General features: G+C 36.6%; 1 protein-coding gene across 5 annotated transcripts in view; it reads left to right on the forward strand.

Annotated features, from left to right (window-relative positions):
* Nucleotides 1-1106: 1106 nt before the first annotated feature.
* Nucleotides 1107-23795, forward strand: part of Pot1 (protection of telomeres 1) — a 120401-nt gene continuing 97712 nt past the window's right edge. For 4 of the 5 annotated variants that reach the window (XR_004944506.1, XR_004944505.1, XR_004944507.1 and 1 more), the window contains exons 1-3: nucleotides 1107-1160; nucleotides 10014-10062; nucleotides 13826-13940. Coding sequence is in view for 1 of the 5 variants with exons in the window: in XM_036181501.1 (XP_036037394.1) it covers nucleotides 10054-10062; nucleotides 13826-13940 (124 nt within the window). In the remaining 4 variants the exon portion in view is untranslated. The remainder of the gene's footprint in view (nucleotides 1161-10013; nucleotides 10063-13825; nucleotides 13941-23795) is intronic. The other variant, XR_004944508.1, reaches the window with a different exon arrangement.

Here is a 23795-nt window from a genome sequence, read left to right on the forward strand (position 1 = left end):
AATAAATAACTTCAACAAGTAAATAAACTTCAACTGTAGAAGAATGTATTTAAATACTGAGGGAAACATGGATATATGCTGGAAGAATACATGCCATTTTACTGTGGTGGAAGTGAGTGTCACTAGCAGGGTAGAGGCTTTGTCTGATACCTGATACAAATTAGATGGGGAATTAACTCTGAAGCAAACGCAAGGCTGGAGTTAGGAGCATTTCTTCTGGTTTCCCACATTAGGACCAAAGTACACAGGATCCAAAACCCATACAGTGAGCGAAACTTAGAGGACAAATGAGGATAAATAGTATTTCACAAGTGAGTGAAGAGAATGACAGTATGGACCTTTAGAGAACGTCCATTATGTTCCTCTAATGGACAGTCCTTGAACTTGAGTTGTTGTTTCTAGTTCATCTATGTTTTATGAACAAGGGGGTGGGGAGTCAAAAGGTTCCTCAATTTACTTGCAAATAATATGTCCCCAAACTGCTGTGAAACAAATAACATTGTTATTCTTGTGTACTTACATCCTTACAAAAGCTGCATTTGCATACTTAACATAGAAGGATGAATAAATACATTCTTACAAAAGTTGCATTTGAATGCTTAACATAGAAGGATGAATAACATAGAAGCCTGGAAGGCTTCTAGTGAACAGAATGGAATCTGGAATCAATGCCTGGTTTGGAATAGGGGTCCTATTGGCTACAGGATTTAGGAATTTTATTTAGGGTTGTGAGCCTAGCCTTAAAACAGTTGAGCCATCTCGCCAGTCCAGGATTTTTTTTTTTTTTTTTTTTGAGCTGAGGTTCGAACCCGGGGCCTAGCGCATGCCAAGCGCTCTACCACTGAGCTAAATTACCAACACTAGGATTTAGGAATCTTAAAAGCCGGTCTCGCTCCCCCTGGAGGCTGCAGTTGGCACCTTTGAGTGCTCCGGAAATCCGCGAGAGGCGCGAAAAGGGGAGCGGCGACACGTTTAGGTGGTTGTGACCGACGGGGCGTGGCCACCGCGCTCCGCCTTCTCGCCTTGTTTACCGGGGGAGACCTCCGAAGCTGCAGGGCCGTCCTAGTGGAGTACGCATGCGTGGACCCAGCGGCGGGCGCGCGCGTGACGTCACGTGCGCGTCGGTCCAGACGCCTCCCAGTTTTCCGCGCGTCTTGCTGGTGAGTGAGCTTGGGAAGCTTTGGAGGTGGTGGTGGGTAGGAGGCGGGTCCAGCCCTGGATAACGGGGACTGTTTAGTTCAACATTTGGTGCAGTTTTGCAGAAACTCCATTCCGAATTGCTAGTGTGAACCGAACACGACCCGGGAGGAGACGTGCATAGATCTGAGAAGCAGCCCTCGTGCAGCTCAGTGGTTAGGGGACGGTGAGTCCATACACATTGAAGTGCCAAAGGAATTAAAAAAACAAACAAACAAACAAACAAACAAAAACCCATACTTAATTTCCCCCCCCCCCCCCCCCCCCCCCCCCCCCCCCGTGTCTGGAAATTTTAAAGTAATGGTGATGAAGTAGTGAAACTAAAATCTTAAAACTGGGTCTTAGAAATACTTTAAATACAAAAGCTAAGTGGAAAATAATTACAGTTCAGCTCCTTAGAAGCATGCTATTTGTTGGTAATTGCAATAATGTTACAAAGTATGTTCTCTTAATGCCTTCATCCCAACACTGAAAACTAGCTTATTAAAGGAAAAAATAAAGAAATTAAAAGCACATTATCAGCTATACTCTTGATAAAACGGTATTTTGTGTTATCAGCAAGTTGTCAGCTTCCCTAGTTGAATTTTCATTGTGAAACAGAACTGTGAATGTCACTTGAATTAATAAAATCAAAGGGGTCCCAAGAGGAAGTTTAGCCACTGAATGAATTACACAAAGTAGGTTTCAGAACTCTATAGTCAGATTGTGATCATAGCAATGTGCATATCCAACTAAGAAGGTTGTTAACTCAGGACATATTTTCCTCCTAAAAGGAATGTTCATATTTTATATTCAGCATCTTTGTGAGAGATTGGCTTTTATGTTTACAATTACATTGGAGATGAGATATTTCAATGTAATTCATAATTTTCCTGCATTCACTTAACAAACATTTATTGTTTTGAGAGATACTAGAATGTTTCTGAGGTACAAAGATAAATATATCTAGTCACCATACTAAAGGTGATCTCTAATTTTAATTGATAATTAGTGTAGCATTATGATATGTAAACGAGAGATAACTTTGGTTTGATGTATTAGAGTGGGAAAGTTGAACTGGAACTTTCAAGGTGACAGTGTATTTTATTTAACCTGCCTTTTGAGTAAGAGCAGTCATGTGTATGCTGAGGAATTTGGATGCTAACAGTAAAAATTGTTAGTTTTATACTACTTGTTAACAGGAGAAAGACATGGCCACTCTGATTCCTGTACAAAGAATGTATGGTATATAGAAAGCTTGAGGGAGGAAATCCAGTTAGTCAATGACAGGATTGTAGGTAAGAGTTGCTAATGAATGGTAGAAGGGATAGGAAAAAATAGTAACCTATTGCTAATAAACCACAAAACTTAATATTGTTTCCTGTTGTGTGGCATTTTATATGTTAATTCATTTAATCATTACAAAGACTTGTGGCATTGATACTTTTGTACCTTACCTGTATAGATGAAGATACTGCATTTCAGAAAGGTTAAGTCATTTTCCTGAGATCAGATAGCTAACAAATGGTAGACTTGACATTTAAATCTAGATAGTTTGTGTCAGACTTGGTGAGATAAATTCCAGAACAATTAGGCTAGAGGGACAATGAGTTCAGGAAGCTTAACTGTTTTAAATTCCCATCCATGCTGGACAAGAGTAGAGGAGACATACATTTAAGCCCTGAATTCAAGTTTGGATATTGGAGAAGTCTGTGGTGTTGGGCCATCTTGACCTTCCTCGAATTGTAGGGTTGGACCTTACTCCTGTGTTCTCTTTCCAGATAGGAGTTGAAGGTGTTTTTGATTGTGTTTTTGTTTTCCAGTCACAATGGGTTTTCCCCAAATTCAGAGGCTTGTTACTCAAGCCCTCAACTTGTTAGGTCTTTTTTTCTGAATTAAAGGTAAAGGAAAAAGAGTTACAAGGTTTCTGCCTTTCCTCCAGTAACTGCTTCTGCTGTTTTCTGCCTCTTGGTCTTAACCTTTCAAATCTGTGAAGAAAAGCTTGTAAGTGACTAAATCCCCTTGGTTAGCAGCTCCTAAGTGCACTGTACATTTGTAAAGCACATTTCTTTGGCCTTAACAGTCCATTAAAAATGTCTGATAAATTTTCTCACAGGCATTAGACAGTATCTGACTTTTGCTTTGGATAAGCAACTGTAGCATGAATCTTAAAAGGTCTTATTAATAAAAACAAATTGGAGCCAGGTATTGGGGTGAACTCTGAAAGATCAGAGAAGCAGAACAAGCCACAGCTACGTCACCTTGCCAATTCCTGAGTTGATCTTGTTTTCTCAGACTGGAAGTTTCTGAGTCCTCATCCAAATGGATCTCAGCTGAACTGCTTCTCAAAACCCTGCAAGCTTAACCAGCTTAGTTCCTGGTTTTCATGCCTTATATACCTTTCTGCTTTCTGCCATTACTTTCTGGGATTAAAGGCTCACTTCCTGGGATTAAAGGCGTGAGTCACCATGCCTGGCTGTTTCCAGTGTGGCTTTAAACTCACAGAGATCCAGAGGGATCTCTGCCATTGGAATGCTTGAATTAAAGGCATGTGTGCCACCATTTTCTGGCCTCTATATATCTAGTGGCTGTTTTGTTCTCTGACCCCAGATAAGTTTATTAGGGTGCACAATATTTTGGAGAACACAATGTCACCACAAGGAAGTGCATGCCTCTTTTCTGTCACTGAAGATTCTCTTTCCTCAGCTGTCTGGTGGGTTATTGCCCTATACGTCCTCTTTGGTGAGTCAAAGATGGGTTGAAATTTGCAGGTTGTCCAGTTATTTGTTGTTAATTATTCTTTCTAGCATTTTACCTCTGAGTAAAGCTTTGCATCTTTACTTCTGAATCATTACACATTATCTATACCCTTAGTGAATGCCTGTAGTTTCACAGTGACTTATGAATAAAGTTGATGTGGTTTCTGTCTCATCAATCAGCTTGGAACTTTGCTAGTTACATGTAGATCTAAAATATTAATATGATAGGTAGGTATTATAGGATCTACTTCAGACATTTTTCAACAAATAAAATAGATATTCACGTTGATGTTTACCAAGAGTCCATGATATATATATAGTTAAAAATAAGAGCCAAAAGAAATTTTGAAAACTCTGGTGAGTAAACTCTTATTTTTTTTAATCCATAAATAACTTATTTAAATAACTTATTGAGTAAATAACTTATTTAAAGTTGACAGAATGGTTAATTTCTGAACTGGAACAAAACTCAATTATACTTGTGTCTCAGGGTATTGATTTGACCAGACTATCCTAGTTGATGAGTTTATCATTTATATTTGGAATTTTTTCATCAAATTGTCATTGCCTTCTAAAAGTAAGCTTTATTTATTTTATTTTTTGTTAAGAGATAGTATTAGAGGATAAAACAAAGCTTGGAACAATTGATTTACTTCATCATTCTTTGTATCTAAGCTAAAAGGGTTGTTTAACAAATTGAATTATGAATATTTATTTTAGGTCCTTTGATTTTTCTCAGGTAAATTATAATATTCATGTGACCACAATATATTGACTTCCTGAAATGATGGTCTAGATGAGCATCAGAGAAAGACTTTCTAAAGAGTAATGAAGCTTATTTAGGAATGGAATAGCATTACAACCTAAAAAGCATATCATAGTGAACTGTGAGGACATAGTGAGGACTGTGGCAGTGCAAGGTTTGCAAGGCAAATGAGTGTGCTTGCTGAAGATACTTTGGGCCATATCCTTGGCGGTAGATATTAGTAGCAAAGGTTCCATCAGTCTAGGCTTGCACATTGTGTGTGTGTGTGTGTGTTTGTGTGTGTGTGTGTGTGTGTGTGTGTGTGTGTGTGTGTGTGTGTGGAGATATAATTGTAAACGGTCTTATTAAAAAAGAAATGCAGAGCCAAATAAAGAGTTAAAAGCCCAAGAGGTCAGAGCACTAGTGAATAGCCTTTAGCTTACCAGTCGCTGCCATCCTTCCCCTGAGGAGACCGTCTTTTTATTGCCTTTCTGTTCTGCCTTCTGATTGGTTCTAAACCCAACCACATGACTTCCTCATCACTGTCTGTCTATATAGGCCTCCAGGTCTCTATGGTTGGTACTTGGATTAAAGGTGTGTGTCACCTTGCAGGCTGTGTCCTTGAACACACAGACTTTGCCTGCCATGTGATCTGATTAAGGGTATGTGCTACCACTGCCAGACTTCTGCTAAATGGCTTGCTATTAGATCTGACCCCCAGGCAACTTTGTTTATTAACATACAAATAAAATCACAAAATATCTCTGTGTGTGTGTGTGTGTGTGTGTGTTAGCAGAGACCTTGTGATTAGTAACTCTCAGGTAGTCATATGAGGGAAACTTCTTCAGAATCTACAAGTGTCTTTGTGTCTTTCACTAGTGTTGTTACAACTCTTTAAATTTTACTGCTTTAAATCTATTCTAATTGCTTATACATTGTTAAATACTGTCTTTTTTGCTGACTGCTTTTCTTGCCCTTTCGGGGAAAGCTCAGTCGTTTTTTCTTAATGTTTTGTGAAAGTAAAGCAGCTGTTCTGAAGGTTAGACTTTACGGTATGCAATGTTCGTTTCTCCTTACCATTTGACTTACACTCTGGAAATAGGTCACTTTATATATTTACGGTTCACACGGACACGGATGGACACACACACACACACACACACACACACACACGTGATCTTTAGTAGGTGATACATTTACAATAATGTGCACAGGCAGTGTCTCCCGTTGCAAAGGGTTGTTGTAGCACCCTCCTCCTACCTCTCCTTCCTTTACTTTCACATGTGATCTGTTTTCTCTCTCAACCAGACTATCACGATAGCTAACCGTTTGTACTTTTTAGGATGACCTAATTTAGTAACTTTCTTTAAGTTTGCCTTCAACATACTACTTTACAAAGAAAACACACACTTGTAATTAGTGTCTAACCCATGAAAAATGTTTGGGTGACTTCCACACCATCATCAGCTTACTATATTTTTCATATTTTAAATATGTTGTTTAAAGGTATATAATTTAACAGCTTATGACGGACAACTAAGAGTGTGAGGAACCTCGTGATGTGATCATGACTGCCTTCCAAAGGCCCAGCAAATGTCAGTGTGCTCATAAGATTCTTAGTGATTAAAAAAGAAATGCCTATAAAACCCTTAACCAAGTAGTAATCAAGGCAAACCTGCAGCCTGTGAATAGGATTAGACTGGGTAGGATTAATCCCAAGCAGAGATGTAAAAAAACAAAAACAAAAAAAAACCAAAAAAAAAACAAACCAAAAACCCCCCAAAATGTAAAGACAAAAATTTGAATCATTGCAATGTTGTTGGGGGGCCCACCACCCAGATCCCACATAAATCACACACAGAGGCTTATTTTTAATTATAAGTGCCCAGACTTAGCTTGGCTTGTTTCTTTCCAGCATTTCTTAACCTAAATTATCCCTCTGGGCTTTTTGCCTCTGGGCTTTTACCTTTCTCTATTTTTATACCTTTCTTTCTTACTCTGTTGCTGGTTGTGTAGCTGAGTAGCTGGCCCCTCATATCTTCCTTTTCCTTTTGCTCTTAGATCTCTCCTCTCCCCAGAATTCTCCTTCTGTTTATTCTCTCTGGCTGCCTATCCTTTCTCCTGCCTCGCTATTGGCCATTCAGCTCTTTATTAGACCATCAGGTATTTTAGACAAGCAAAGTAACACAGCTTTACAGAGTTAAACAAATGTAACATAAACAAAAGTAACACACCTTAAAATAATATTCTCCAACTTTGCAATATACTACCTCAATTGAATGAAGGGGAAACATATTAAATTATTATGTCAGTTGATGCAAAAATGTATTTGACAAATCCCAGCACTTTTCATGATAGTAGAATCCAGAAAGTTAGAAGAGTACTTTCTTGTTATGATAAAGAACATTTATTAAAAAAAAAAAAAAAAAAAAAAAAAAAAGGTAGCCAACTATGTGTTCAGGAATATAGAGTTCAAAGGACAGCATGTTGAGTTGGTCCTCCCCTTCCATGTGAGTTCTGCAATCAGACTCAGCTTGTCAGGCTTGTCATCGGCTTATTCAACTGATTGAACCACTTTGCCAGCCTTTATTATGAAAAATTTTAGACATAGAACTAGTGAGAGTTATTTAACGAATATGCATACATTGGTCACCTAACTTCAGCATCATAGAGTTTTCTAGTGGAAGGGAAGTGATAGAAAGACTGTATATTATTTGTGTAGACTTTAGAGGCTGGATAGCCTTAAAAATGGCCATCTGAATTCTGGAAAGGCTGAGAACCCTGTTCAGCCAATCAGTCTGATGCCTCTTCAGTCTCAATCTGGTGCTGAAAGGCTGCAGTATTTCTGGAGAGCCTCTGGACACTCAAGAATCTGGGGTCTGGTGTCAGTAGGGATAGCAGCAGCAGTGGGATGGCTGCACTCACCAACAGGAAGGAAAGGTAGGCAGGAAAGCTGCTCGCTTTTTCCTTAGACCTCTGGGGATTAGTATATGACTCTTGGCTGGAATGTACCACCCCTCTGGTGGAAGAACTTCTCCTGACTCCCTCCTGGAAAGCCCTCAAAGATCTCCCCAGAGGCCTGTTACTTAGCAGATTCCAGATCTATCAAGGTCAACAATCACAGTTATCGGCTACTTTATTTCGTCTTTTGAGTAGTCAACTCTTTTGACTGTTGTGTATTTATTTTGAGGCAAATTTATGAACTATGTAACTTAAGCCATATTTCAGGATATAGAAGAATAGTCTCCAAAAATTATACATGCAGACTAGAGAGATTGCTCAGAAGTTTAAAGCACTGACTGCTCTTCCAGAGGTCCTGAGTTCAATTCCCAGCAACCGCGTGGTGGCTCACAACCATCTGGAATAAGATCTGGTGCCCTCTTCTGGCCTGCAGTCATACATGCTGTATACATAATAAATAAATAAAATCTTAAAAACAAAAGATGTAGACCAAAAATTATACATGCATGTGTACATGTTTATGCCAAAAGATCATTAGGCTATCAAAATATCCACTCAATTTTTAAAAGATGTACTTATTTATATGAGTGACTGCATTAGCATCACATGCCTGATGTACCAAGTGAAGAGGCCAGTAGAGGACACTGGATCCCATGAGAACTGGAGTTTCAGATGGTTGTGAGCTGTCTGATGTGGGTGCTGAGAACGGAACTGAACTGGTGTCCTTATAAGATCAGCACACTGCACTCTCTGTCCTGCTCTTTCTCATCTGTACTTTAACAGTAATATTGAAACTAATGTCTGCACTGGTATATGGCTCTTCCTAATTTTGGGGGTATATACACATACACAATTCCATTATTACAATATAAATAATTTAACGGTAGCTTTTGTGTATGATCACATTTCAAGTGAGACCTTCCCTGTGGTTATTTAGTGAATTCTTTTTCAATTTGTTTTCTTCTACCAGAGTGGCATCTCAAATAGGAAACTCACCGTGGAGGGTTTGTAGTAATTGAAGGACCATCCTATATGATAGAAACTAAAGCTAGCATTCGTGGCACTGGCAGAGGATGGATGATTATCCTGCCGTTTGTGTGTTTCCTAGGTTCTGAATTTTCTAAAATGCTGAATATCTTCTTTCCCTATTTGAGTTAAGGAAATATTTGAGTCAAAATCATCTGTACCTTGGTATTATATATTCCCTATAAATTTTGTTATTTTTGTTTCTTTGTGTATAATATTTATATTTGAAAATGTTTTTAGTGAAGTAGTAAATGTGAATTTCTGGGAATTTGTATGTATGGGTGTGAGAAAGGGTGCTGTGTGTGTGTACATTAGAATTAAAACTGACATCTGTTAGATTAGACAATAATCTAGTAAATCTTTGACTAAAATCTTACTTCCATTTACATTGGACTAAAATCCTATTTTCATTTAAATTATCATGTATTGCTCCGAGGTCAGTTTAAAACAAAATATTTTTCACTTTTTGTGAAAATTGCTTATTTGAGATTGTTTATTTTGTTCCTTAAGTGCCCAGCATATGCTAGAAAGACAACAGCTTCAGTGAGAAAGAAACTTTTCATGGATTTAATTGTAAAGAACTGTGGCTCCTTGGCTTTGTCTAGTCATGCTGTTGTTTTAATGGGACAAAGTCAGTGAGTAAAATAATATTTCTATAAGTCTGGGGGTGAAATGCTTAGTCTGAACCGTTTCAATTGTTTGCTGTGGAGGCTGAAAAATTCTCATTGAATTGAATGTGCCAAGACAAAATGACCATGGATGGAGTAAGGGAAATAAAAGTGAAAACAGTGTTCATGAGCCATACAAACGCCACACATAAAGCCCAGAGTTTGAGGTTTGAATACCTTCTTCCCCCTCTTCACAATCACTAAGTTACTAATTCCTACCCCACTAAAACCGTCCATAGCACAGTGGTGTCTCTTCTGAGATAGAGAACATAAAGTTGCCCTGCACTTGAGTGCAGTGTTGGATGGTCAGTTTCTACCTCTGTGGTTAGCTAATATTGACTGATGAAGTTGCTCTTGGGAGATTGGAGAGGGTTGATTCCCTCTTTTAGTACATTTCATTTGATCTTACATCTTTAACATTTTTTAAAGATTTTTAATTACGGGTGTGTGAGTAGGGTTATGTACACTTGAGTGTAGGTGCCTGTGGAGGCCAGAGCAGTGTGTTGGGTTCCCTGGAACTTGAGGTATTGGCGGTTGTGAGTGCCTGACATGGGTCATGGGGAACCAAATATAGAGAATTGGAGTATTGTTAAATGCATAGTTAACTATATTTGAAAACCTGTGGTCACATTGGAAGTCACATACGCACGTACAAATAAGTCTCTGTTTTGTTTTCAGGTTTTTGGTAAATCTCTAAAGAGGATTTTCCACAGAAACAATGTCTTTGGTAAGGTGATGTTTAATATACAGTGATGCATACACATTTACACAGCTGCTTCCTATTTTCATTTACTTTATAATTTGATTTTAAATTAGCCTATTTTGTAGTCAGATTTTACATTAGTGCCAATCCAATGGAAAACCAGTATCTTCACTTTTTTTATATGATGGGGTTATATTATAGTTTTGTATTTATCCAACAATATTTGATTTTTTTGCCTGTATTACCTACTAATATATCTGCATAAGCTGTGTACACATAAGAAAACTGGAAGGAAACCAGCCCTTACTTTATGAAGACATGTAATTTTTATTAGTTTAAACCACACGCAAATTAATTTCTTTTGTTCTTTTGTCAGCTTGTATTAAAACAGTTTCTCGTGTGCTGCATTGTGATTTAACAAATTGTATAAATCAAAAAATTTTTATATTTACACATTTTTTAACCATTTTTTATTTTATAAAATTTTGGTGTCTAAAGGAAGGTTCCATTTTTATAGATTGGATACTTAAAGCTGAATGAAACTGGAAGGAGGTGGTACATTGATAAAGTTTAATATGATTTGTATATTCTACCTATATTTATTTATTATTTCTTTCTGTTTCTGTGTATGGAGTTTATGTACACCACTTGTAAGCAGGTGCCCACAGATGCCAGAAGGCATTTGGTCACCTGGCACTAACGTTTCAGATGTTTGAGAACCACTCAGTGTGGGTGCTGGAAACCAAACCTCAGTCCTCTGCAAGAGCAGTAAGCAGTCTTTAATGACTGTGTGTACACCGGGAAAGTACTTGTATATGCCAGCAGTTGATGGTCAGATGTCTTCTATCACTGTTTATCATATATTCTGAAGCAGAATATCTCACTGAAACCCAGAGTTTGCTAACTGTAGTCTAGCTAATCAGCTTGTTCCTGGGTCCTCTGTCTCTGCCTTCAAAGTGTTGTGATTACAGGTGGACCACCATCCCCACCCCACCCCCAGTGTTTACCTGCGTGTTCCAGTCTTCACATATGTGTGGCCAGTGCATTATCACTTACTGAGCCATCTCCCCAGCCCTACTAGATACATTTTCATCTTTCTGGCATAATTGTCTTGATTATTATCCACAGCTGTAAATGATATTTCATTTAACCCATTCTTAGGGATGGGTTTCTTTTGTTTGAGGAGAGGTTTTTGTGTTGCTGTTTGTTTCTTTGGAGTTTTTGATTGGTTCTAGGGATTAAACCCCAAAAGTTCTCAATGACAGTCAACACTGTCTCTCTCTGAGGTACATCCTCAGTCCCTAGTACTCACATTCTCTTGCCCCATTGTGTGATAAGCTTTGTCTTAAACTATGAAGACATAATAGAGGCCTTTTATGTCTTTGTGAAACAGAGAGGTGACTGTGTGCTGAAGGGTTTTTGTAGATGTCATCAAATTATCTTTAGGGTATTATATCCTGTAGCTTTTTAGTGACTGTTTTAATATCTTAGGGTAAGTGGCTTTCTAGATCTGTGTTGTCTAATGTCGCAGCAGCTGGACATGAGAGGCTATCAAATGGAAAATAAAACATGTGTGGCTAGGTGTTGGCACATGCTATAGTCCCAGCATGACAGAACGCCATGAAACAGGATCTCACAAGGAGACTGTCTCAAGTCAAACAGGGAAAACTCATTTCATAGCCACACTGGTTATATTTCAATCTTCTATTTGCCATTGTGTTGGCTACAGCAGTCCCCTTATCACACAAGGTCCTATTGCACGGAAGTATTCTAATCCTTTTAGGAATATTCATCGAACAGTAAAGCGCCCCAGTAGGCATTGTCATAAAAAGAAACACGAGATTGTGTTACTAGCTTAGGGCATGGTAGGATGCTTTAAATACTATATTCCTATTGGCATAGATATTAGACACCTTTGCCCCACCTTTCAGACTCTTTTTGGATCCCTGATATAATGTTATATCCAAGCGCTTGTAATGTTGTTAATTTAGTAGATTTCATGTTTCCATGTTACCATTTATCAGTGATACACATTTATTTGTCACTCCTCTTATCTAACCCTATTAGCTCTGCCCTAATAACAACATTTGTCTCAAGTTAAGAATGATTTGTATGCCCACTGCCCCCTGTACTCTTGACTTAGGGCATCATCCTTTACTGTCAGCAAGGGAAACCAATTGCTACTCAGGTTGGGTTTATTTGTAGTGTTATATAAATTTATTTATGATGTTCACAGATAATTTTCGTTCAATAGTATATTAATCCGACTTAGAATAGCTATGGAGAAAAATCAGTTAACTTATTTATATTTAAAAGAATAGCTATATAAATTCATAGTAATTACTTTTCAGGGGAAGGCAAATTAATAATTAAAAAGGTTTTTTGTTTTTGTTTTTTCTCACTTTCTATTTTGAATCAGTAGGCTGTTACTGTTTAGTCTCCCCAAGCTGTGCTGGTTTTCCCGTTCTTCTCAGTATCGGGTATACTTGTTAAGGCAGGGTACTGAGTCCAGTTATTTTGATGACTTGATTTGACAGCCCAAATCTCCTTTTTATTCCTTTTGCTGAGCATTATTCTATCATAATTAATGATCTACACTCTTCTTGTATATTAAAGACTGATTACATTGCAAAGCCTCTTCTCTGTCTGTGCCAAAGAATCAGCTTTCTTTCTTTCCTTCTTTCTTTTTTTTTTTTTTTGCCAGAGCTGAGGACCGAACCCAGGGCCTTGTGCTTGCTAGGCAATCGCTCTTCCACTGAGCTAAATCCCCAACCCCTAGAATCAGCTTTCTTAAAAAGAAAAAATAATTCTCCTCTATTTGATATTTTAAATACTTATTTTCAGAGTGGCATGTTAATTTTATTTTTCAATGGGCAGGAGTAAATGGACTACTGAATTTTACATGTTAATTTAGTGATGCTGTTAGCATGAGATACAGCCTTACACAAATATCTCTTTTCCCTTGTTATTGTTCTGAATTGCATTATTCAATTGATTTCTGAATCAAAGCTCATTTTTTTCAGCTTAAGTAATAAAATCTTTAAATTGTATAGATGTGTGTGGAGGGGAGGTGATTTTGATTGTGTGAGAAGTTTTGAAGTGATAATTAGTTTAAAAACCAGTTCTAAAGTTTCATTTTTTGGAATTTTCTCTGCCAAGTTGTAGTATAAATTTCATTTTCGAGTTTTATTTCTTTGTCATATAGGGAAGAAGTAACTGGATGATTTAATGCTAAAGAACCCTTAGAGCTAGGTACACTTGGGAGTATTCAAGACAGAAACATTGTCCGGACCTCCCAAGGTCAGAGTCCTTTGTTGACAGCACAGCACTCTAGTGGCCAGATGCCTCTCTGCACTCACTCATCTCCCTCGCTAAGAGTCCCTTAGAGCTCTAACACTGATGTTGCACACACTTCACACTTTCTATATTGCTTCAGTTATACACCAACTTTTGATATTTTAATGGATTTTTGCACTTTCCTTATTGAAGAAGTATAATTAAAATTTAAGTTGATTATACTTTCATAGGTTTATGCATTAATTTATCTACTTATGAATAAAATTATTTCAAGAACACTAGTTGGTTTCTATAGTAACCTTTGAAAGTAGTGCTTTTCTTTTCTTTTTTTTTTTTTTTTTTTAACTTTCCCCCTTGCATATTGAAGTCTGTCTCTTTAGGATAAATCTTTTAAAATGAAATGATATGTACTTGGCAATTTACAGATATTACCATAATAGTCTAAAATGTAGATAATTAGTGAAATAATTGCTGTCTTTTCTTTCTTTAGGTTCCAGTAGCTCCCTATATATATACACCCTTGAATCTACTTAAAGAAGGTACAATTGTCCATGTCTATGGTGTTGTGAAATTCTTTAAGCCTCCATATCTCAGCAAAGGAACAGGTAGGTATCAATGTATGTGGTGTTTTATGAACAAGAACTGCATTATTGTTCTCAGGAACATGACTCAGAACAAGCACAATCCTGATTTTTAATTCTCAAACAATACTGAATAATATTCTTTGGCTGTTTAATTTTTGAAGTGAATTAATCTAATGTGGTCTTTAGATTCCAAGATCTTATTTACTACAATATGAATACAGTTTTAATGGATGCTAAATAATATGAAAATATGAATTGGTTTGCAGCTGTAGCAGACACAAAGAAACACACAAACTATATGACCTGATGGCTCAGGCTTCTCACTAGCTAGCTCTTACATCTTAAATTAACCTATTTCTATAAATCTATACTTTGTGTCTTGTGGCTTACTGGTACTTTACATCTTGCTTTTCCTGGTGGCAGTTAGCAGCATCTCCTCAGCTCTGTCTTTCTCTTACCTCTCTCTCTAGTTAGAATGTCCCACCTAACCTTATTCTGACTTTCCATTGGCCAAACAGCTTTATTTACCAACCAATCAGAACAGCACATATTCACAGCATACAGAACAACATGCCTATCATTTGTTGAGGAAGATGAACATGTTAGCAGATACTGAACATCACAGTCTTGTAACAGCACATCAGTCACCCTCAAGTCTGGCATAAAAATGAAAGACAAACAGAAAAAAGCTAGCCATAATTATGTTAATAGATACACACTATAGAATATGCCAAGTGTGATCTGACAAAAGTATGCTGGGAGGAGAAGTAAAAGTAGAGAATTTTTAAATAATTGAAGTTAAATACTTGTAAGTGTAGACTGGATTGCTGTATTTTAAAGTATATTACATGAGCCCCATCTTAACCACAAAGAAAATACCTGTGAGAAAGATACCCACAATATAGTAATAATAATAATAATAATGATGATGATAATAATAATAATAATAATAATAATAATAATAATATAATAAAAACTTATCATTATAAAAGCTCAGTGTAGCTGGGTGGTTGTGGCACACGCCTTTAATCTCAGCACTCTGGAGGCAGAGGCAGGCAGATCTTTGTGAGTTTGAGGCCAGCCTGGTCTACAGAGTGAGATCCAGGAAAGGTGCAAAGCTACACAGAGAAACCTCTTGAAAAAAACCAAAAACAAAAAACCAAAAAGGCTCAGTGTAGACTATATAGAAGAAATTATCAGAACTTTAAAAACAACATATTTGTGACTCTCACTGCTAACATAATACCAGCCAGTGAAAAGGATAAAGCTTGCCCTCAGGAATTAAAAAATTGCAGTTTGGCCTGTTTTTGCTGCTGTGTTCAACATTGGAACAAATTGCTGTGTTGGAAGTAGTAGCCAAAGCAGTTGTAGGAAGGAAGTCAAAGAAATGGCCAATTGGGAAATATGAAATAAAGTTATGTTTGTAGAGAACAGTAAGTAATAAATTAAATACTACACAAAACAATTCCTTTAAGAAATAATAAATGAGTTTAGTAAAACTACATGATCAAATTTAACATTATATAAGAATATCAGTGATGAAAAGAGAACTTGATATAGCATCGATTGTGTAAAGTACTTAGGAATATGCTTAAGCAAGGAAGGTACATCTTGTATACTAAACAGTACAGAATATTGCTGGAATCAAAGATGGCACAGAGAGATACAGTGATGTCTTTTGTCCAAAGTTTACAATCTTCAAAGCAATGAAAAATTATTGCAGTAATAAAAAAATTTGTCTTTTTTTTTTTTTTTTAATAGGAAGAGAAAATACGTTAAAATATTTAGAGGGCCCCAAATGGTGAGAAACAGTCCCCAGGAAGGAAAATCTAAAAGTTTATGATGCTCTCATTTCCTAAGCATATTTCAAATCTACGGTCATTAAAACAGTATAGTCCTAGCAGGAATACATCTGTATTTCTATGGGATCAAATTGAAATATCAGAAGTGAAAATTCATGTGTATGTTCACCTAGTCATTGGCCAAGAATACACAGTGCAGAAAGGATGGTCTCTTCCAATAGTGCTGGGAAAACTGGATGTCCATGTTCAAAGGAAAACAAAAAGCAAATTATTTAAATACATGACATGATGACATGAAACTGAAGTTGTCAGAGTAAATTCATTAAAACTTCTTTACCTGTTTATTAGACATGATATCTTTTATATGACACCAAGTAAATCCACCACACACAAAAAGAAGTCATGTGGCGAAGGACCAAGGTATAGACTTCTCAGCTGAAGAACTGGCCAGTACAAAGAAAGACAACCTGTAGAATGGGAGAGACTACTTATCTAAATCTTTAGGTATTTATCTCAAATATTTAGGGAACTCTTACATTTCAAAAGGAAGAAATAAAATAAAAATAAACTTACTTAGAAGTTAGGTCAATGAGTTGGATAGACAGTTCTTCAAAGAGAGAGAGAGAGAGCAGTTAGGACATGACAAAACATGGTGATAGGCATGAGGGAAAGAAGTCTACCATCTATAGTCACCACCTTACACTTAAGGAGACCATTATTACCAAAAAGCCAAAACAAATGGTGTGGCTATGAAGAAAGTGGACTGTTATACCCTGTTATACTGTTGTGCAGCACTCAAGAGAATAAATTTTCTCAAAAGTGGAAATGCCTTATGATCCCACAGTCACTTGTAGATATTTAGCTAAATAAATTGAAGCCAGGATTACAAAGAAGTGATTCTCATGGTTCACTGCAGTGTTACTCACAAGTTGTAGAATCAGCCAGAATGCCCATCAAGGGATGAATAGATGAAGAAAACCACATATCTTTCCAGTAGAGTATTGTTGAATTTATGAAGAAGGAAATCCTGATATCCATGGCAATGTGAGAAACCCTTAAACCCAGTATATCAACTGAAGTATGTCAGTAAGTATTGGTGAAATTATTTAGGCCAATCCATGTAGTTAAAAGGGAGGTTTATTAACTTACAAATGAAGGGATATGTTGCAGGGCCTGGCCAAGGTATGGCGCAGTCCGGCGGTGTTCTCTGGAGAACTCTGCTCCGTCTACCTCCAGCATCCAGGGTCCCAGAACCAAGAGAGACCTTTCCTCTCACTCCTGGGTCTTCAGCTTCCTCCCTCAGCCCCGCCTTGTGGGCGTGACCATTACCAAAGCCTCAATGGGGGTTGGAACTTACAGGCCAAGGCTGGGATGGCTACCCACTACAAGTGAGAGACCAGATGCCATGTAATACTTCCTGTAGCCGTATATATATAGTCATGCACAGGAACGGAAAGCAAAGTAGCTATTACTGGCTGGGGAATAAAGTGAGTAGGAAATGGATATTTGCTGTTTAGTGACTGTAAATTTTCAGTTATGCAAGGTTAAAAAAAAGAAAAGGTTGTAGGGATCTATTTTGCTGAATTGTGCTTGTATATTATATTGTGCAGTACACTAAAATTTTGTTCAATTGGTAGGCCTTATATTGTATCCTTTTTTCCTATCACCCAAAAAAGAATATTTGGTGAAATTAAAAGATTGAAATGTAAAACTACGTCAGTTTTCATCTCTACATTTTTATAGTTTTCCAAGAAAATTAAGAAAGTACGATCCATAAATTGTATGATAATGTAATTCTTTAAACAGATTTGTAAAAAGGCATATCAGAAACCATTAATTTAGTTTTTTTCACAAGACAATAAAAACAGACTACACTTTACCTTAGTTTAATTCATTTCAAGTAAATTGAACACTTGTTAGTTTATTTCACCTATTCTAAAACACTGTAATTTATTAAGGTCACTGTATTAAGTATTGTTAAGTACAAAGAATAATATAAAAGTATCCTTTTTATTTTTAATGGGAACTCATACTTTAGACATCTTAAAAACATGAAACAATGTATAGATAAATAAAAAATATTGTTTGCATACTGCATTCTAGAAACTGTGGTCATGTTGGTAACACAAATGTCCTCATTGAGTTGATGATGCAAAATGTATTAAAAAACATAAATATTTGCATTTTTACAAGTTTTACATTTGTGTTATAGAGCAATTAGTTGAGAGTAAGCTCATAAGTGAGCTGAATGCGAGAAATCTCATTTTCATATTTTACTAATGTATAATATGATAGTTTACTCTGTAAACCACAATGAAGACTGTTGGATCTGGAGATAATTCTGAAGTTGACCAAACTAAAACCATAACATAAAGGAATAATTTATGAAAAAAGTCCTTATAACATTGTTTGTTTTAAAGATCAATGAAACAGATTAAATTTGATCTAGATATAAATTTCCTAAGCATTTTCAATTCAACTTGACCCTCCCTGAGCCTGTATCTCTCCTCCATCATCATGCCCTTCGGTGCCTTCACATTTGTGGGAATGACTTCTCTCCATCTTTTGCCTGAATATCGTGTTGTAGTGAACCTCTTGCTTGCTATCAGTTCTTTTCCCTAAGTCTGGCCTGCCATGCTTATCTATATAATTTGTTAGAAGATCACATTTTAAAACCTTACAATTGGTGTGTTAATTCTTGTCATGGAAAGTTTTTAAATAAAGTGATCAGAAAATACATAATTTTCAGAAGCAATTAAAAATGGCAATGTAAAGTTAAAGTTTCATTTAAAAACACTGATGACAGTATATAATTAGTTACTAGGTAGTATAATCATGCTTTCTTCTGATCATAGTATTAAATCATGAATAAAAAGGAATGCCATGGGGAAATACAATTATTTAGTATGTATGCATATGCCTCATATTTCCATCAGATATGTGTAGTTGAATCCAGAGCCTTAGTAAAAAATTTATAGCTAGTAATGAACCATCTGTTATTATGGAGATACTAATTTATGTGTTTCTTCTGAGATAACCAAATTAAAATGAATGCCATCAATTTTATCTGAAAAGTCATTGAAACTTTAAAACCTATCTTTCAGACATAGCATGATGTCTTCAGCAAGACAGGCAGTGAAGTTTTAAAACTATCCATCCTGTAGTTTTAGTTACAGTTACATTTATATTTCTGTTGACAGAAGTCATCCTTCAACAGAATTAAGTGCAGCAATGGAAGTCAGACAAATCACACTGATGTTTATGTTCAAAAGAGGGTCAACTTAGTAACTATTACCGCAGAAAAGCACTAGAATAAGTGTGTATGTACAGTCCATAGCTGTGTCCTTCACATAAAGCAGCGATGGCACAGTACAGAGCTATAATGTCACTAACATGTAGATCAGTGATTCTCAGGCTGTGAGTCACCACCCTTTAGGGGTCAGAAAACCCTCTCACAGTCATCAAATATCAAATATCCTGCATATCAGAAACAGATTATGATTCATAACAGCAAAATTAACTATGAAGTAGCAAGGAAATAAAGGTTGGGGTTCACTACAACATTAGAAATTGTATTAAAAGGTTATAGCATTTGGGGGATTTAGAACCACTGCATATATAACAAGGTAGGGGGAATTACTTTATGTAGCTCAGATTTTGAATTTATATAATGTTATGTATCACTAGCCAGAACATCTTGTTAGATTTACCTTTAAAATGTTAAATTTGTTATAGAGGTGGCAGGTGTGATTTGGCATCTTCACTACTTGATTAAAAGATTGCATCCTCAATATTGAAAATTATATATGACCTATAGTATGGTATCATTTCTGATCACATTCTTTATCTGGTAGCAAATGCATTGTTTCTCAAGCTTTATATTAAGACATAGAAGAGATACAGCTTTTATTCCTTCAGAAGTCGATCAGTTCTGTTAGTAAAAGGGTATACAGTATTAAAAATACTAACTTCATAATTGTAATATAATACCTTTAGAATCCTTGTATGTGCATATGTGTGTTGTTCAAGTGTGTTCCCTTTTCATCTGTGTGTGAGTGCATAAATGTGGAGACCAGTGCACAACTTCTGGTTCTTCAGGAAATGTCCACCCAATCTGTTTCATTTTGTTTTGAGACAGTGTCTCTCACTGACCTGGAACTTATAAAATGAGGGCATCTGACCACCAAGCCCTAGGGATCTTTGTGTCTCAGTCCTCTTAGCGCAGGGATTATAAATGCCACCACACCTGGTTTTTGGTTGGTTTTGTTCTGGGTGTGGATTCTGGAAATCAAACTTGAATTCTCATGCTTACTTACCAGGGACTTTACTGACTGAGCTATCTCCCTTAGCCCTCTATTTGGATTTTTAAGATGTGATTCTATGATTAACATGACTCATGGGTATGTCACATATGACATGTTTGAGATAGGAAGGAATTGGGAGACTCTTATAGCAGTGATTTCCTCAATAGCTCTATGGTTTTGTTTTTTTGTTTTTGTTTTTTGTTTGTTTGTTTGTTTTTTCGAGACAGGGTTTCTCTATATAGCTTTGTACCTTTCCAGGAACTCACTCTGTAGCCCAGGCTGGCCTCAAACTCACAAAGATCCACCTGGCTCTGCCTCCCGAGTGCTGGGATTAAAGGCATGTGCCACCACTGCCTGGCTGGTTCTGCTTTTTTAATGCAGATCTTAAAGTTGAAAGGTTGTGCATCCTTATAATGGTGCAGTTCCTATGTGAGAGCTTTCCTTTTCTCAGTGACTGGAATGAATTGCTATGGTGTTGGACACTTGACTGTCTGACTTTCAGTAATGGAAGCCGTCAAAGCCATAACTGCTCATCACTTATTAAGGATGTGGAATGTTGCCCTAACTTTGTCCATGCCAGCTTACATCATTTATAAATATTCCACCTGTTTCTACCGGGAGAATGGAGGTGTAGTAGGAAAATGTTGACCCTTTGTATTACTTATTCTTATGTATGTGGAAGATTCTTGATAAAAAGCTTGAGGTTTTCATCTGGATTTTGATGCATATATGACACTTTGCCTTCCACATTTTCCTTTAGCTAATTATTAGCTTATTAATTTAGAAAATAAACTCTGCTTTATTTTATAGTGGGAATAATTGTGTACATCATAAAATTAGTTTTTACATAATGTTTGTTTTGTTTTGTTGGATTTTTGTTTGTTTTTGTCAGAGTCTTACTGTGTAGCCCTGGCTGACCTGGAACTAGCTAAGTAGGCCACTGGTATCAAAAATCACAAAAGTTCACCTGCTTCTACCTCCTCAGGCCTTCACCTCCACCACCTCATCTATCTAAGGAATGCTGGCACTAAACGTGGGTGGCACCAAGCCCAGCCTTAACGTTCTTTCTAAAAACCTATGCCACATTCTTTTTGCTCATTCATATTCAAAGAATATGTGTGCATGCATGTGTGTGTGTGTGTGTGTGTGTGTGTGTGTGTGTGTGTGTGTGTGTTCCAGTACTCATAGGCTCTCAGTTTTCAAGATAGACCTAGCTGTCTTGAAGTAGCTGAGCAGGGCATAGCTGTGTACTATAACTAAAGAAATGAACTCAGTGCTCTGGAGGCAGGAAGAAAAGATGAATATTAATAGAGAAAAGGTTTTAAAAATCTATTTGGGTTGAACTTTCAGGTATAAGTAAGAACTTGATACATGAGGAAGAATAGGCCAACATTTTAGATTTGGAAATAGCAATAATTATCAGACTTCTGTAATAAAAAGTGAAATTTTTAATTTCAAAATTCAACCACTGAAGAAATTGACCTGCATATAATTTTAAACCATGAAATATTAACAACATATCAAAACAGTGTTGTCATAATGTAGTAATTTTTCTTTGAGGATCGTTATAAAAACCTAAGGTACTTTTATAGAATATGTATTTTGAACATGGTAAACTGACCTTTTTAGATTGTATGGGTTGCCTATGTCACAAGCTGTTATACATGATTGAGGCATCATAGTTGACAGTCTTTCTTTAAATGACAGTTTGGTAGTTTTCTATAATATCAGTGAATACTTTCCTATTACTTCTGAGATTAAAGTACTTTCACAAGAACTATTGTCAGGTGAACAGTTGCCTTGTGTCCATCCGTATTCATTCTGCTACCGCAGCATAATCCTCCTTTGCCTACCCTGTGTCACTGCTTAAAAAGTAAGGCAGTTTTTCCTCCTTATTTTTTTTATTAGCATATCATTATTTCTGGTGGGATCTTATATATTAGTGGATTATCTCTTCAATTACATATGTGAAAGATGCTTTTCTTAGCTATTGTATACATTTTAGTTTTTTTCTGCTGATAGTGCCCGAGATGCTATAGTTAATGGATCTCTCAGCAGTTTTTTGTTGTTTCATTGATGTTGTTTGGTTTTGAAAGTTTAACCAAGTTTTTAAAAGAATATAGACTTTCCATTAGATTCATACACACACACACATACACACACACACGCACGCACGCATGCACGCACACATGTGCACACATACACATACAGAGAGCTTTTATTGCAGTGAATAATGTGAAGTGAATTAACGTTTTGTTGATAATTGACTTGTTTCAAAATCATTTGTTAGATGATACAATGTTTAGAAGATTTATAAATGGTGATTTGATTAAGAAGAATGATTTATTTCTAGTAGGTGAAGGAATACAGTATAGTGTCATTCCTGTGCCTGGCCCTAGCAATCCAGTGAGGCACATTGTCTTTCTGTGGGTTCTAGACTCTGCATATAGATTCAGTGATAATCTAGGGTGACCTTTAGCTCCTGGCTTTGACTTAGGAGAATAACGATTCTGAGGTCAGTCCGTATTATAGAATGTACCAGTGTTGTGTGTGTGTATGTAGCAGGGTGCATATGCCACAGCACATGTGCAATAGACAAAGGGCAGCTTACTGGAGTTGGTTTCCTTCTACCTTGTGGGTTCTGTGAATCAAACTTACCTTATCAGGCCTGGCAGCATAAGCCATCTCACTGCCAGCTCTCTTTTTTTTACTTTTTATTTTTGCTAAATATCCACTGTCTGGTTAATTTAACAATTGTTATTGTTTGCTACATTCAAGGATTTTGTACTTAAAAGAAACATTACTGGTCTTAGTGTTGTTGTCTACAGGTTTGATAGGTGTGTCATTAATAGCAGGAATCTTAAAAGTTCTTAATAAAATCAAACCGGAGGCCAGTTATTGGGGTAAATGCTGGAAGATCAGAGAAGCAGAACAAGCCATAGCCAACTTTACCTCGCCAGTTCCTCAGCTGATTCTGTTTTTTCAGACTGGAAGCTTCTGAGTCCTCATCCAGAATGAATCTCAGCTGAACTACTGCTAGAAGCCTAAAAGCTTAACCAGCCAAATGCTTCTAGCTCCTGGTTTTCACACCTTATATACCTTTCTGCTTTCTGCCCTCACTTCCTGGGATTAGAGGCTTGCTTTCTGGTATTAAAGGTGTGAGTCATCATGCTTGGCTGTATCCTTGAACAGATAGATTTCTGCCTCTGGAATGCTAGGATTAAAGGCGTGTGCTACCACTGCCTATCCTCTATGTTTAATATTGTGTCTGTCCTGTCTCTGACCCCAGATAAGTTTATTAGGGTGCACAATATTTTGCGGAACACTACACCACCATAGTCATCTATGCTCTTTGGTTGTCTGTTGAATAGTATAATGATAATAATACAACTACTTCATTAATAACCTTCATCTTGAGACAAATTTGTTACTATGTCATAATGCTTAGGACCGTGAGGTATTTACACATCTCTTGTACTTTCCATATCCTCTTGCATTATAATTAAAACATGAAGGGAGATTGTATGACTGCATAGCAGAATAATTAAAGAAAATGTTCTTCTTTATACATTGTATAGTACGTTTGCTAGTAAAGGAGGAAGATTTCCACATATAATGGGTTCTTTAGCTGGTACTTTTCCTTCAAAACTTTTATTTGAAATTTTCCATAATAAGCTTGTATATTGATGGCTGAATGCTGCTGAAATACTTATGGCATTAAAAAAAGTGTTATAGATAAAAAGGAAATGAAAGTGCATTTGCAGAGGAAT

Source organism: Onychomys torridus, chromosome 3 (assembly GCF_903995425.1).
Source record: "Onychomys torridus chromosome 3, mOncTor1.1, whole genome shotgun sequence".
NCBI lineage: Eukaryota > Metazoa > Chordata > Mammalia > Rodentia > Cricetidae > Onychomys > Onychomys torridus.